Source organism: Enhydra lutris, unplaced genomic scaffold (assembly GCF_002288905.1).
Source record: "Enhydra lutris kenyoni isolate GAN:26980312 unplaced genomic scaffold, ASM228890v2 scaffoldscaffold94, whole genome shotgun sequence".
Lineage (NCBI taxonomy): Eukaryota > Metazoa > Chordata > Mammalia > Carnivora > Mustelidae > Enhydra > Enhydra lutris.
Window position 1 is genome coordinate 2,562,522 of NW_019154178.1, and position 15,823 is coordinate 2,578,344.

General features: G+C 60.9%; 1 protein-coding gene across 6 annotated transcripts in view; it reads right to left on the bottom strand.

The window, feature by feature from the left end:
• The window catches only part of LOC111139050 (Rho guanine nucleotide exchange factor 11), a 78,399-nt gene that overhangs the window by 32,338 nt on the left and 30,238 nt on the right, over positions 1 to 15,823 (bottom strand). For all 6 annotated transcript variants that reach the window (XM_022491168.1, XM_022491167.1, XM_022491164.1 and 3 more), the window contains exons 2-4: positions 7,223 to 7,311; positions 6,306 to 6,404; positions 536 to 585 (exon numbers count right to left, since the gene is read on the bottom strand). In XM_022491168.1, the coding sequence (XP_022346876.1) occupies positions 536 to 585; positions 6,306 to 6,404; positions 7,223 to 7,311 (238 nt within the window). The remainder of the gene's footprint in view (positions 1 to 535; positions 586 to 6,305; positions 6,405 to 7,222; positions 7,312 to 15,823) is intronic.

Here is a 15,823-nt window from a genome sequence, read left to right on the forward strand (position 1 = left end):
CCGAGGCTCAGATGCCTTCACAAAGCCACTTTCCGGTGCCCCCAGACCCCGCCGGTCGTTGTGAATCTGCTCCCGTTCACATCGCTGTGCGTTCTGTCTTCCCGGCTGGCCCACGCCCCTGCCCAGCGGGCCTCCTCCCCACTGGAGGGCTAAGGCGTTGCCTCGCCTAGGATTCCCTTAGTGCCTCCAGGACTGTGTGACCCAGAGGCCGGGCAGGTCCCAGCAGGTGGCAGCTGGCAAGGCCCTCAGGTCAGCACCGTGTGGCGACAGAGTCTGAAGGCCCTGGGCCCCTGGCTGGTCTCAGCCCCTCCCCCCATCTTAAGTATATTTTGATTGTGTGTTAAATGGGAAAATAAAACCTACTCCCGAAGCTTGGTTACTTAGAGTCCAGAAAGCCTGAGGAGGGGGCTCCTGGGGGCAGGTCCCCACATTCCCCCACACCCTCTTGTGGCCCTGCCCCCAACCCAGTGGCCAACCACCCTGGGGGCAGGGCAGGAGGGTGCAGGGAGCCGGCCAGAAGACGGGGGGCACTCACTTTGATGATCCGGTCGCCCTCTTTGACACCAGCTCTCATGGCTGCTCCTCCTGTAGGGAGAAGATTTGGTCAGGAGAGCCCAGCCCCTCGCTCCTGCGGTCAGTGACCCTGCCCTGTAGTCCCTCAGCCCTCTGTGCCAGGACCTCAGAAGCTGGGCAGCCTCCCGTCCTGCCGTGGGGATGGTGGCCCATGTGCTGCCGTGGGCGTTCTCACTGGGTGGCTCGGAGGCCAGGCTGCTGGGAGCCAGGCCATGGGGCCAGAGGGACAGGCCTAGCTCCGGGCCCAGACCTGTACTTTCTTGGAACACGTCTCCGTGGTTCCCACGATCCAGCGGGACGAGTGAGTTTACTGCACGAAACGTAACCGCTGACCTAACAGTAACTATTAAGAGGAGTAGGGAACAATGGGTGAAAACAAGAGTTTTCAAACTGTACTTCCTGAGCCAGGACAGGCCCCTTCTGGAGTTCACGCCGCCGAAGATGAGGTCACTGCTTTAGCGTTAAAATCTGCTTTAGAGCATTGCGATCTCTCCACCTACTGAAAGATCTCACTTATTTGGGAGAAAGAGAGGGACAGCACATGCTGGGGGAGCAGCAGACGCCCCACTGAGCAGGGAGCCCGACACAGGGCTTGGTCTCAGGACCCTGGGATCATGACTGGAGCTGAAGGCAGACTCTTCCCTGAGCCCCCCCAGGCAGCCCAGTTTCTCCCTTTAAAAGGGGCTGGACCCAGAACCCCTGCTGTGGCTGGTGGCTGTCCCTCGGCTGGAGGCTGCAGCAGTGGCCGCTGCTGTGCAGTTTCTAACGACTCAGTCATCCAGGAAGCAAGACGCACGGGAGCCAAGGCAGGCTAACGAGCGGCCCACAGGCTGTGTTTCTGCGGATCTGCCCCAGACGATCTCTGAATCTGTCAGCTGCGTTCATCAGATCAAAACAGAACTCCCACGAAGCACATGCTTCTGGTCTAAAAGGAGCTTCTAGGGCGGAGCTGTGTTCCAAGTCGGGTTTCCGTCGCGACTCAGGATCGCACCCTCGTTGGCAACCCGCTAGTCACGGAGGAGCTCGCAACGCTCCAGGCCGTGTCTGGAAACCAAAGCTGGAAATGAGCTGCCTCGCCTGCAAGTCTGAGACACACGTGGCGAGATCTCTAAGAAAAAAGCAAAGTCTCCGGAGGAACGGAACCGGAGAAGTTCTCCAAAGTCGGCGAGCGCGACGATCGCTGGGGGTTTTGTTCAAAGGCTCATCCGCTGGCCCCCTTGCCAGAGAGTGGTTCAGTCCTTCCGGACGTGGGCTCGGGACGAGGACGGCAGCCACCGGGGGTCGGGCAGGCTCTCGAGGCAGCACGGACCACACTCTGAGAAACAGTGAGCTGGAGAAGCCTCGTGCTGCAGAAAGACGGTACCAACCGCTCCTGCAACGTCCGCGCTGACACACGTGTCTCTTTGTGTCTCCTGCCCCAACACACACACGCATGTGTGCGTGCATGTACACACACACACGCACACACGCACACGCGCTTTTTCCAGAACTCAGGTTGCACCAGCAGCCCCTGTCCGCCGTCCCGTCTCTGGGTCTGACTGTACCCAGGCCTCTGGGCCACGCAAGCTGCTCCGAGGCGGCCGCAGAGGCGAAGACACGTGGCGGTCCTCCCAGCAGCGCCGTCCCCGTCCGGACCAGGAGAACGAGGGAAGCGGGGAACAGACCTGTCTCCTCGCGGCTCCGCCTCCGGCAGGAAGCCGAGCAGGCCGTGCCCCCACGGGAACCCGCAGACAAGCGCGGCCAGTTACGTCCTGTGCGACCCTCACACCCTGTTCTGGTCCTAAGTTCGAGATTCTCCTTTGGCCTTCCCCATAAACGAGTCCCAGATATTTCTCCGGTACTACGTAAAGCACACTTTTCCCCCCATTTTGCCACACACTGAGTGTAAAATGCAGCCCGCTCCCGGCCTTCCTCACGCAGGCCTCGTCTCGCGGTGCTGGGCCATGGGGCGCGCGGCCGCTGTTGGGTTTTTACAAATGGAAGGTTTGGGGCCACCGTGTCAGCGCCCGTGTTCCGACAGCAGCTGCTCTCTTCCTGTCTCTGTCACACTCTGGTGACTCTCAAAAGATCTAAAATCATTCATTGTTCGATTTTCGCGGGGATCTGTGCTGAGCGGTCGTGGATGGCACCGGCGTCCCTGGGGACCCCGCAGGCTGCCCCCACGAGATGGCAGACCTAACGGACACGCGTGTGACGATGGCTCCGCCGACAGCTGTTCCTCCTTCTCCCTCCCTGCGGGCCTCCCTCGTCCCAGAGATGCCACAGTGTGGACACGAGGCCAGTTCATAACCTGAGGACGGCCTCGACGTGCTCGTGCGAAAGGAAGAGTCGCTCGTCCGAAGCTGGAAGTCTGGAGTGAGCAGGGGTGAAGCGAGCAGGGGTGAAGCTCGGCGAGGCAGGCGTGTCCGGACCCGACAGCCTGGGAGCCTGGGCCTCGGATGCCAGCGGTCAGCTGAGCTGTGAACGCGAAGGAGAAGCCGTTGGAGGAAACGGAACGTGTGGTTCCAGTGAGCACACGGGGCGAGGAGAAGGCGGGCTGGACGTCGCTGGTGCGGGGAATGTCGGAGCGGTCTGGGCTGAGCGTCCCTGTGGCCACCACGTCCCCATCGGCCGAAGTCCAGGTCAGGATCGGAGGGATCTGGGCCAAGCATCCCAGCAGCCACTGAGTCCCCTTTAGTTCAAGTGTGGTCTGGGGTCGGAGCAGTCTGGGCCGAGCGTCCTGCCGGTCATTGCGTCCCTTTTAGCTGGAGTCCAGTCCAGGGTCAGAGGAGTCCGGGCTGGGCATCCCAGCAGTCACCACGTCCCATTCAGCTGGAGTCCAGTCCAGGGTCAGAGGAGTCCGGGCCGAGCATTCCAGTAGTCACTGCATCTCCTTCAGCTGAAGTCTGGTGTGGATCAGAGCGGTCTGGACCGTGCGTCCCAGTGGCCACCGCGTCTCCTTTGGTCAAAGTCCAGTCCTGAGTTGGAGGGATCCAGGCCAAGCGTCCTGGCGGCCACCGTGTCCTCTTTGGTTACAGTGTGGTCTGGGGTCAGAGCGGTCTGGGCCGAGCATCCCAGTGGTCATTGCAAACCCTTTGGCCGAAGTCCAGTCTAGGGTTGGAAGGGTCTGGGCTAAGTGTCCCCAAGGCCACCGTGTCCCCTTCGGCCAAAGTCCAGTCCAGGGTCCGAGCGGTCCAGGCCGAACGTCCCAGTGGTCACCGCGTCCCATTTGGTAGAAGTCCAGTCCTGAGTCGGAGGGGCCCGGGCCGAGCGTCCTGGTGGCCACCGTGTCCCCTTCGGACAAAGTCTGGTCGGGAGCAGGCAGGGGTGGGTTCAGGGGGGTGTCGGGAAAAAAGACGTGTCCGTGACCCAGAAGTGGCCGGTGAAGCAGCAGGTGCTCCGGAAGGCGCAGCTCAGAGAGTCCCTGAAGGTGCCACACTGACCAACTGGTTTTCTGTGGGGACACAGCCAGGACTCCCGCAGCTGGAGAGGAGAGGGCAGGGCCTGGCTGCGGGCTCCAGGGGACAGGGTGCCTGTGTCGTTAGGGGCGGTGAGCGGAAGCCGGCGCTCGGGGGCCGCTCCCGGAATCCCAGGGCCCTGTGGGATGACGTGGACTCCACGCCATAGGGGCTCAAGAAACGGCCCGGCAGAGCCCGGAGGGCCACACGCCTGTCCCCGGCAGGGCTGACGGAATGTCTGAGCTCCACCCCGAGACCTGCCGGGAACACAGACCCCTTTCAAAACGCCCGACAGAGGGTCCTGGGTGCGCGGCTGGTACAGCACGCGACTCCTGATCTCAGGGTCGGGAGTTCCAGCCTCACGCTGGGCACATGGCCACCCCTGAGCTCTGACGGAGATGGACGAGGTAGGGGTGTTGCCTTCGTGCCCGCCGACACGACACCTGCTCTGCAGCTCATGGGATCAATAAGTGGTTTCGCCTTTCAAGTCTTTTTTTTTGTTTTTTTAAAGACTTTATTTTTTTTGTCAGAGAGAGAGCACGAGCAGGGGGACCAGCAGGCAGAGGGACCAGCAGACTTGCCGATGAGCAGGGAGCCCGATGTGGGACTCGATCCCAGGACTCTGGGCTCACGCCTTGAGCTGAAGGCAGACGCTTCACTGACTGAGTCCCCCAGGCGCCTCGACTTTCAAGTCTTATTATTTGACAAATACGTTTTGTGAGGCTGTGGCTGCCACAGATGATTCTGCTGAAGGATCTGGACAAAGTCACCAGGAAACCTCGTGGAAAGGATTCGTCATTCTTGATGTCACTGAGAACAACAATGGTTCGTGGGAAGACGTCCAATACCAACGTTCTGCGGGGTTTGGGGACCGATCACAGTCCTCATGGAGGGCCGTGAGGGACTCCGAACTCTGCTGGAGAAGTGTCCGCAGATGTGCAACAGCAGCAGAACCAGAACTGGACCCGGGGGAGGGGTGTGAAGCTGGAAGGGCTGTGGTCTCCCTGTGAGATCGGAACGTGTGAGGAGCTCTCCCCACAGAGGCTCCGAGCACGAGCTCTCCCCCAGGGAAGCTCCTCCCAGAGGGGTGCTGTGCAGGCCGCCGCGACCACTGAGGGTCTCGGTTAACCCAGTGGAACGCGCTGCGGCGGGCGGGACAGGACCGTCCCCAGTTCAGGGAAGCACTCCCGGGTCTGCGGTGCTATTGAGCTGCACACACAGGGGACTGTGCTGCAGGGACACTGCTCACGGAAGCGGGGGGGCGTCTGCTGAAGCCGCAAACTTCACTGTGTGACTCTAGGAAACGGCCACGGCCCCGCGGCCTTCAGCGGCCGCCAGCATGGAGCTTATGACTGGCAGACGAGCGAGAAGGTGCTTTCGTGAAGACGTGAACACCGTGCTTCTACACCTAGCGCGACCGCTCACGGCAGAGCATAGTGTAGCGTACACGTGCTTCACCTGCTGGGAACCCGAGTCACGCGTGACACGCTTGACGGCGCCATCTGCTCCACTGCGGCCGTCCGACGGGGACCGAGCCCACCTCGCCTCTGCCGGGGGCTATATTCTGGAGCCCATACGCTCTCCACATCAGCGGCCCGGCCCGTCTGCCGCAGTGCTGGTCACTCCGTCCGGGACACGGGCCTCACAGGCTTCCGTGCTCCTTCCTGCGGGTCGGTGTCAGCCGCGGTCACCGGCCAGCTCGGTCCTGCCGCTGGTGGCTCTTCCCCAGGTGCGCGGTGGCCGGACTGAACTGTGTGCGGGCCGTCCCACTCCGCTCCCTTCCCACCCGATCCCTATCCCAGCAGCAAGCTCTCATTCCTGCCTTCCAGACGAGTCCCCAAACCCCCTCTTCCAGGAAGGTTTCAGGCATGAACGGCCCGCACACAGATCTCCCAACACCGCCCTTCCCTGCTGTCCCACACTCGTCATTCCTCCTGCAGTCACGTTTAAGGTCGCTACACCTGCCAACGCAGGTGACCACAGGGACCGGCACATCCCATCCTGCACTGTGAGGTGCTGCAGCATCCCCTGACCCAGTGCGGGCCCTGCCATCCCGAGGGTCGCCGGCTGTTCCCACCCTTCGAGCACGACGCGAGCATGCAGTGCGACCCCAGAAATCCCGTGCAGGTGCGCGGGGCTCTGATGACGCCCCCAGGCGCCCCTGGGGACCAGGTCTGGAGGCAGGCATTCACGCCCAGAACTCGCCACGCCGTGCAGAAAGCACGTGCTGCCTGGCTCCAGTGGCTGTGGCACACGCGCTGTCGCACGCAGGCAGGCCGGGGAGGCAGCACTCACCAGGCCGCACGGACTGCACCAGGACGATACGGTCTCCGCTGACTGTGAAGCCGAAGCCATGCTGGTCCTTCTGGATGATGACGCAGCGCTGGACAAGACCTGACAAGAGATGACAGAGGACAAGGGGTTAGGGAAGCACAGCCGCTGGAAGGCTGGTGCGCACAATCAAGACAAGCCCAGGAAGACCGCAGTGCTGCCTCCTCCAGAAAGCCTTCCCAGACTAACGGACTCCCCAGACTCCTCCTGTGCAAACACTACACTTGGTGAGTGACAGCACCCTGTCCCCGACTCCACGTTACCCCGAGGAGCGACCCTCCTCTGCGCACTGGCTGACTCTCTGGGTCTGCCTGAGGACGGGCACGACAGAAAAGCCGCCCTGTGACAGGCCCAAGGGAGGCTGGGGTTTTCCATCAAATGAAGCCCCATGGGCGCGGCGTGCTACACCAGCTCGCTGACGGGGGTGACCCGGGAGGGACCCTGCCAAATCCAGGGACGGGTGCGTGGAAAGGGAAAACCCCTTCTTTTCACATGTATGTCCGTGCACAGCACGTGCAGGACAAGAAGCTGGAACCGCCGGCCGGCCACGTCCCTGTGGGTGTGAATGGACTCACACACGCCTGCCGATGTGCGACCATCTCCTGTGATGGACGGAGCGTGAGCTCTAGAGTGCAAACCCAACGGGCTTCATACCTGCCTCCGTCCCCTCTGAGCTCGTGCGCGGGGCCAGTTTCTGAGCCCTCTGTGCCTCCGCTTCCTCAGCTGTAAAGCACGGTAACATCTACTTTCCATAGTCGACAGGACAACGACTGAGGCAGTTTATATGTAAAACGTGTAACGTCACAGCTCATACACGTTGTGAGCCCAGATCTGCTGGTGGCGGCGCTCTTGTCGGTGTCGGTGTTAGCGCCCGAGCTCACCTGCTGTCTCAGAGGCGTCCGACGGCTGGCGGAGGTGGGAAGGGGACCTGCGTTCGGGGGCCGGGTCTCCCAGAGACAGGCTGCTTAACCTGGCGGGTAAGGAAAGCACACTGGTGAGCTGCGCGGGAGGGACCAGCGTTCGGTTCTGGTAAAAGGGGCCCCGAGTCTTGGGTAAAGAGAGGCCAACCCTCTCACCCCAGAACCCGCTAAACCTGGTGGGAGATGAACCAGGTCTACGCCACTGGCAACACCACCTATTTGGAAGCCTGGGCCGGCAGGGCAGGCACGGTCTGACACCCAGCGAGGCGTGAAGGGCGAGAGCCCTGCCCGGGGTCGGGAGACGGAGCCGCGCGAGGACGGGATGTGCGCAGACGCGCGCTCGTTGGGTCTTACCAGGCTGCAGTGGGGCTGGCGGGACAGAAGGAAGCAGCGCGGAAACGGATGCAAGAAAAAGACAAGCGCTCGTTAGTTTTAGGCGGCGATTTGCAAAGGAAAGGGAGACTGGAGGGCGAGACCGTGGAGGTCAGAGCCACATGGAGACCCACGTGCACCCAGCAGAGGATGGCGGTGGGTACGGCGGACGGCCTCCCCGACTCGCGTTTCATCTTGCACCCCCCCAAACCGGCACCTCCAGGAGGCTCACTGGGAATCTGATACGAAGCTGTTGGGGAACCAGCACACGCCTCTCTAGAAAGGAGGGGCCCAGTGATGGCCCGAGCCTCTGAACACACACCTATCCTGTGGGCTACAGGAGCCTGGCCTGTCCGGTGGCCATATTCCAACCCACACACACCCCGCCGGCAGCCAGCCTGGGGTACCTCGCTCAGCAACTGTTAAGACCCTAAAACCTCAAGGTTACCGAACCAGATTTACCCCCGAGCTTGTGTTGAACAGGTCCCCTGTGCGGTGCGGTGAACTCCGTCAATGCCATGCCTCTCCCTCCTGGAAGAGTGCACCTGCCGCCCCTCCGACGGGGATCCTCAGGTGCATCCCCAGCAAGTGACCAGGCAGGCACCATGGGCAGAGGCAAAGCACGGACTCGTGGGATGGCTTCTGCAGGTGGCCGGGCCAGAACACCGCGGTGTGACTGGGGGGTCGCTCAGCCGTGTGTGGGGGGCGACCAAGCGAACCCAGTGGCCTCCGGGATGTCTGGTGGGGTGAAGGGAGCGGGGAAGGGAACCATGTGCTTCTGTGTTTACAGACTCGTTCGCATGTGTACAGAATGTCGGAAGCACCTCTGGGAGGACCTGAGAGAAACCCCCACCCAGGCCGCCCGAGGCCGGAGGCTCCGTGTCCGGGGCACAGGGCGGGAGCCGCGAGCTTGAATGCACCCGCCACAATCAGTCCCCTGAAGGTCGCCTCTGGTAATACACACAACCCAGCGTGAAGATCCCTCTGACGCTTCAAAGAGAAGTTCCCCTCACTCTGGTGCCCCTCTTACCCGGACAAGTGAGATGTTTTCTACTGGCTGGTCTTTGGATCAGAGAGAGAAGGACACCAGGGAAGAGGAGAGCGCAGGGCTCAGGAGAGAGCGACGCAGGAAAGGAGGAAGAGAAACAAAGAACCAGACCAGACACTGGAGCGGCTCGTTCAGAAAAAGCCGCAAGTGAGCCCAGAAGGGCCTGGGAATGGAAACCGGCCACAGAGCGGCAGAGTCACCTTGCAGAAATGCAAACCCGCCTGTGTCCTCTCGCTGCTCAGGACCTCGCAGAGCTTCCTAGGGTCCACAGGAAAGCTGGGCCGCGGCGTGGAGCAGGGAGTCCTGCCGGCCCCCACACGGCCCTGGACGCCCGCGCCACACCAGCAGGTGCACAGTGGGGCTGCCCCCTCCCTCGGCTGCCTGGTGGCCTGGGGCAGTTGCGGGCCCAGGGCGACACTCCTTCTCACTGTTGGCTACGGTCCGGTCACCTGCTCTGGTTTCTGGCTCCTGCCTCTGCCCGTGCTGGGCCTGCTCCCCAATGTCCTTCCCGCTCCACAGCCTGGTACGGCATCCGGACGCCAGGCACGAGGGTGCACGGCCGACAGCTCCAACTCCAGCTATGTTCCAAGGACCTGACTCCATGGGTCCCTGCCCACCTGACCCCTCCACCCACGGCGCGCCCTCCGCTGAGTTCAGCATCCCGTGTTCTAGAAGGTGCGGGAGGGAGCGGCACTCACCCCCGTGACCGTTCTGTGTGACATGCGTCCTGCCGTCATTGCACTGCAGCCCACGTGTCACTCACGGCACCGTGAAAGTGAACAGCATCCCAGCACCCAGACCCGTGCTGTCTAACAGCCACCAGCCACAAGGAGCTACGCAGATTTACACTTGAAATAAAATTTAAGACTCAGTTTCAAAGCTGCACGAGCCATATTTCAAGGTCGCCACAGCTACGTGTGGCTCGTGGCGACCACACTCCAGGACCACACACGGCACCACAGAATGTTCTACCAGACGGCGCCGCTCCAGACACGGTGTGAGGCACAGGGGCGCAAACCTGGGATGTGGTCACCGCGGCGAGTGGAGGGCACCGCAGAGCTTCCGCAGACACAGGGTAAGCGCTCTGTCCCGGCCCCGCCAAGAGGGTTCTCAGAACGGATCTCGGTGGAAAGTCTCTTACCCCAGCCGCTCCTGTGCTGTCTTGGGTTGGATCCATGCCCCCCACCACTGGGTGACCCCACACAGGTGTGAACCCCTCCTTGCCAGCTCAGGAGAAGGCCCGTTTCGTCCTGGGGCAGGTCAGGCCCCCTCGTGGCCTCTGATGGACTCTGCGGCCCTGGGAACACACCTGTCCCAAAGCCCGGAAGAGACGGGGACTCTCAGCCTGCGTTGCTCTGCCCCTGACCTGGGCCGAGCGCTGTGGCGCATGATTGAAGGCCCCCCAGGCTGTGGAGGGAGTCTGGAGCATCGAGAATCCTTCCTGCAGCAGAGGTGGACGTTTTTTTGTCCTTGAGAGCTTCACGGAGGAAAACCCACCCCAAAACCAGAGGAGGGAGACTCTCCAGCAGCAGCAAGCACGGCTGGATGCAAAGGACCCTTGGGCTGCTGGGTCCCTGGGCGCGGAGCCTAAGCAGAGGCTCTGAGGCCAACTGCGGGAGATTAAAGGCTGAGGCAAGGGAGGACGCAGCAGAGGCAGGAGGGCAGTTTGGCATGAAAGAGGCCATCAGAGAAGAAGAGGACTTCCACGCGGGGCCCCCCCTTCCTGACACGCCCGCGGAAATGTGGCAGCAGAGACGGGATTCCAAAGGACTGACACCCGACGGGTGTGGGGAAGGCCCGGGAGAGTGCAGACTCTCCCCACGAATCTGGGGCTTGCTGAACGGCCGCTGCAAGACAGCTGCTGGCCGGCCTGGCTGCTCAGTGAGCCCCGCGCCCTGGAGCCCCCGACAGATGCGGCCAAGCCCCCTGCCTCGTGCCACCATGGCTGACCGTGGCTTCCAGCCGCTCGCCTGGACGCCCGCAGAAGCCCCGTGTCGGCTCCCCTGCCGCGGACCGGCCCTCCCAGCATGGCCTTCTCTGGGTCCCTCATCGGGACTAGCTGGTCATTGCCGCGTCACTCCCCAGTGCCCTGGTGTGCACGCCGTCCCCCCAGCACCGAGTGCCAAGGCCTCTCTCCAGGCGGCTCCAACACCGTGCTGGCTCCATGGTCCCTGCCACCACGGGACCCCGTGCTCACTCTGCGGCTGCGGGTGACGGCCCCACCATGCTCCCCGGGCCGCGGCAGCCTGCACTTCCTCTACCCCAAGATTTTATGCTGAGAAATTTCAAACCCACGTTAATGCTGCGGGAGTAGCACGGTGAACGCACACAGAGCCTGACGCTAGATTCACCCGTTAACGTTTCACACTTGCTTTGTTTTTCTGTGGTTATTATTTTTTCCCTTTCAAAGCCAGAAGACCGCACGGTACTTCATCCCTAAGTACATCGGCATCGATGCCCCAGGCCCTCCGGGCTTCTACACAACCACAGTGATGTCAGGACAGCCAGGAGTTCACCTCTGACCCAGTAAGGTGACCTCAGACGTGTCCCCACTCCACCCCCACCATCCATCGCTCCTCTATGTCGCTGGGCTCCAACGGCCTCGGCCACAGCCCCGGCGTGGAGCGTGGATCGCGTTTACTCGTTCTCCGTGGTGGTCGTTTGATCCAGAACCCTGCCCACGCTGGTTGTCCTCGTGCACAGCCAGCAAAGGACTTGTCTCCAGACCATGGATTCACATCAAGCCTTCTAAAAGAGCATCACGTAAGCGATGCTCGTCTCTGGTTCCTCTCGGCTCCGTCACTCCTGGGAGGCGGCAGCGGTACAAGCAGATCTCCCGTCCGAGTGAGCAGCCCACCTGGGCTGATGTTTGAGCCGGAGGCGCACCGTTCTCCGGGGGCCCCACGCCCAGCTGCTGCCCCGTCCACGGACGTCTGTGCCTGACCCGCTCGATGCACTGAGGGCTGCGGACAGGCCGTCTGCCGGCTCGGTCTTTCCTCCCATGTTGACCGGCTTGCAGTGCCGTGTAGAGAACACCGTCTTCACCCTCCCCTGGAATGGTGCTGTGAACGCGTGAATTTTTTCTCCGATGCGATGCGTTATAGTCCATTATCATCATGACTTTTCCTTTTTAATGTGTTTGTTTTTTTCATTAAAAAAAAAAAAAAACTCTACAACCAATATGGGGCTGGAACTCAGGACTGCGAGATGAGCGGCTCACTCCACTGACTGAGGCCAGGCGCGTGTCGTCATCACTTGGTTTAAAAAAGGATTTTATTTATTAGAGAGACCGCACGCGCACGCAAGAGAGAGAGAGAGAGAGACACTGAGCAGAGGGAGAAGCAGACTCCCCGCTGAGCAGGGAGCCCAACGTGGGACTTGATCCCACGACTCTGGGATCACGACCTGAGCCGAAGGTAGACAGTCCACTGACGGAGCCACCCGGGCACCCCACCTCACCACTTTTTAAAAAAACTGTCGGAAGTGCCGCATTTGGCTGGCGGAGCTCTTGCTCCAGTGTCCCGAGCTGTGTCGAGCACACCCTGCAGGCTGCACGGATGCTCCCGGCTCACCTGGTACCTTCCCTGAGCCGGACCTGCAGTCGAACATGGCTGGGGGTAGCTCTGGCTGTCGCTCCCCTTTGGGGGGCAAGATATTTGTACAGAATGGGTGCGTTCACACAGAAATCCCAGATGTGACTGCAGCACGACAGGGTCCTCCCTCGTCTTCCCCAAGCCCAGTGTGGACTAGTTCCCACAGTGAGAACCCGGTTCCCACACAGAAGCATCGTGCTTACTGGTTCCCCCGCTGCGGGGGCAGCGCCGCCCACACTCCCAGATGGAGTGGGAGTCTCCCTGTGGTTCCGTCTGTCCTCAGACAGCGTCCTGCCGACCTCGTGCCATCCACCCACAATGCGGGCATGCTTCCTTTCAGACTTGCGCTTAGTTTGCGGTCTGCTTTTCTGTTTCATCTAATTTCACTTTTTGAACTTGCTAAGCGTAAATGTGTAAATGCAGTTGAAAACTTAAAACAAAACTTAAAAAAAAAAAGTACATTCAGGGGGCACCTGGGTGGCTCAGTAGGTTGAGCCTCTGCCTTTGGCCCAGGTCATGATCCTGGAGTTCTGGGATCGAGCCCCGCATCGGGCTCTCTGCTCAGCGGGGAGCCTGCTCCCCCCATCCCCTGCCTGCCTCTCTGTCTACTTGTGATCTCTGTCAAATAAATAAATAAAATCTTAAAAAAATAAAGTACATTCAGAACTGTCCCTACTCTGTTCCTCCCCCTCCTCCAAAGACACTTTTTTTTTAAGATTTTTGTTATTTGACAGAGATCACAAGTAGGCAGTGAGGCAGGCAGAGAGAGAGAGAAGCAGGCTCCCCCGAGTAGAGAGCCTGATGCAGGGTTTGATCCCAGGACCCTGAGGCCGTGACCTGAGCCGAATGCAAAGGTTTAACCCACTGAGCCACCCAGGTGCCCCTAAAGATACGTTTTCATTTGTCTTCGGCTTCCCATCTGGGCTTGCTCCTGGGAAGCTAAGCAAACACGCAGGAATGTTCTCGTTCTCCCCCTCTGCTTACACAACCAGCAGTACCTCACAGGCTCACACTTCGTCTTTCCCATTTAACTGATCCTCGAAGTGACTCCGTGTAAGTCCGCAGAAATCTGCCATTTCCTTGTCCTTCGGCTGGGCCCACACCTACGCTGGCATTCCCCACCCCCACCGCCCCCCTGCTCCCTGGCACCTGCGAGAGGGCAAAGGTCGCAGCGTGTACTTTCCGGGAGCCCTCCAGCAGCACCAGGCACGGGGGAGAGCCACGCCACAAATACACACCCAAAAGCCCCTCCTCCCCCCCTCGTGGGAGCCTGTAAGACACGTGAGAAAGTGCGGAGACGTCTGGCGACCTTCCAGAGAGCAAAGTCGAAACTGCCCACAGGTCCCTTCTGTTGGCCTATGGGTGGTGGGTGTGTGTGTATTTTTAAAAATTAGTTAAAAATTGAAGATTGGGCAATTTCACATTCACAAGACACAGGTGTCTGGTGTCTGGGAAATGGGGGGAGTTCCGACACCACTGTGCCCTGGTCTCGCTCAGCCACTGTCAGCTGTCCTCCCCATCCTCACTCCACCCCACCGGCCACGTGGGCCAGACGAACAGCCCAGCAGGTCCCTGTTCCGTGGCTGGTTACTAGGTGCTTCCCACCTTCCAGGCAAGGGCTGACACGCAGTGAACACAGGGGTGAAGGGGAGTTAGGACACACCTGACTTCGAGGTCTGGGCCCCTAAAGCAAGAGTTATCTGACCTGTGGCCCTAGGAAGATCTAACTGTGTTTACGGGACCTTTCCTCCTCTTCTTTTCCACACACATGCATACGTGGGCACAGAACACACGCACACGGAACACACACCTCACACGTGATACACACAGGACATACACACACACCAGCTCACGGGATGCAGACGTAGCACACACACGTCCTATGTGTCTGGAAAGGTAACACGATAAATACAGAGAAGAAATCGCACACCATACGTGAGCTGACCGAGGTCTCCCGCGTCTGGGGAAGTCACATTCCCAGGCCCCTCCCCGAAGCCATGAGCAGCCGTAAACCAGGAAAGAGCTACCTGACCAGGACCTTCGTCCCAGATAAGTCCACACTCGCTGAACCCTGCCCTGGTCTTACTGGACTGGTTTTCCTTATCTTCTAGGGTGGAGGAGCTCGAAGCAGCCTCTCAGGGCCCTCACGGCCCCAGGATACCGTGTCTGGGTGGCCCTCTAGGTCAAGGTCACACAGGGTGCCCATGCCGCACGTGCGCTGAAGGGCCTTGCATGCCCCTCCTTGGGGAGCCGGTGTGAGGGTCACAGGGGCCTTGTCCGTCAGCTTCCCTGACGGCGTAAATGCTCTTGAGGTCCACACCGGATGGCCGACAGCGTGCTAGCGGCGAGGGCCACAGACTGGTGAGTGGACGAGGGACAGAGCCGTGAGGATGAGCCCGGCGTGCCCAGTCCCCCCTGCTCCCACGCAGCTCTCGGAGGGCCTTGTCTCCCTGGCTCACAGCCACGTGTGCAGGGAGGCTGAGCTTCCACACCAGTGTTTTACACGTGGCCCCCGCGGGACCGTTCGGAAAGCACACTTGCGGGCGCAATGAAATACGGGCTCAAGCCCAGCCTTCTCCTGGCTGTCACCCCACCGAGAAGCCCCAGCTTCTCAATGACAAATGTGGAAAATACGACTTTCCTCCAAGGGCAACCGGGAGCACAGAAGCACGGGCAGCGAGACCTCGGAGCCAACCTGTGTGAACGGAAACCCAGCTCCCAGCCCAGCCCGAGCCCAGCCCAGCTCCTGAGCAAATGTGTCCTCCCAAGGTGAACGCTGGGGCCCGACAGTCATCTCTGACAGCCCTGCAAACCGAGTCACCTCCAAGTCCTATGGCTAGTTCCCTCCTCTAGGTCTGGACAACCTGCCTCTGCCCCTCCCACCCCTCCCGGCTGTGCAGTGTCCCCTCCCCAGAATCCACCCATTGTCTACGATCCATGAGCTTGTAAAAAGATAAACCAAAATGTCACCCAGGAGGGCTTTCCCACCATCTAAATGCCAGCGCAGTCTATAGGTCCCCCAGCAGGCAACCCACGCCCTTCCTCCCTGCACCGCAACCCCCGCCACGCTTCTCCCCTGAAGTCTCCCCCGCAGCGCCCACTCAGAGCTGACCGGTCACTTGGTGCTTTCTGGGGTTGGTTCAGATCTTCTTTCCCGGTTTGCCGACCGGCTTCGCTGTCTCCCGCTCTAGAGCACTCGGCTCCAGGACGTGGCGCGCCGCGGACGGCCAACAAACGGGAGGTTAGAGACAGAATCGGACCATCACGCCTGCACCCTGGACAGCCCACCTGCCTGCTCCACCTGTCCCAGGAGCGGCCGTGGGAATTACACGAGGGGAAGTCGGGAGGCTTGGGAAACGCTGAGGCACAGGGCAACGACCGAGGGGAGGCTGGGGCCAGGGAGCTGCTGGAGGCTTCCTGGGGCTCACGGGATCCGAGCCAGCATTGAGAAGTGCAGGTCTGATGGCGGAGGCCGGAGGCCGGAGGCCGGAGGCCCAGAGAGCCTGCGGGACAGAGCCGGCGTGCACCTGAGCACGAGCACTGCTGTGG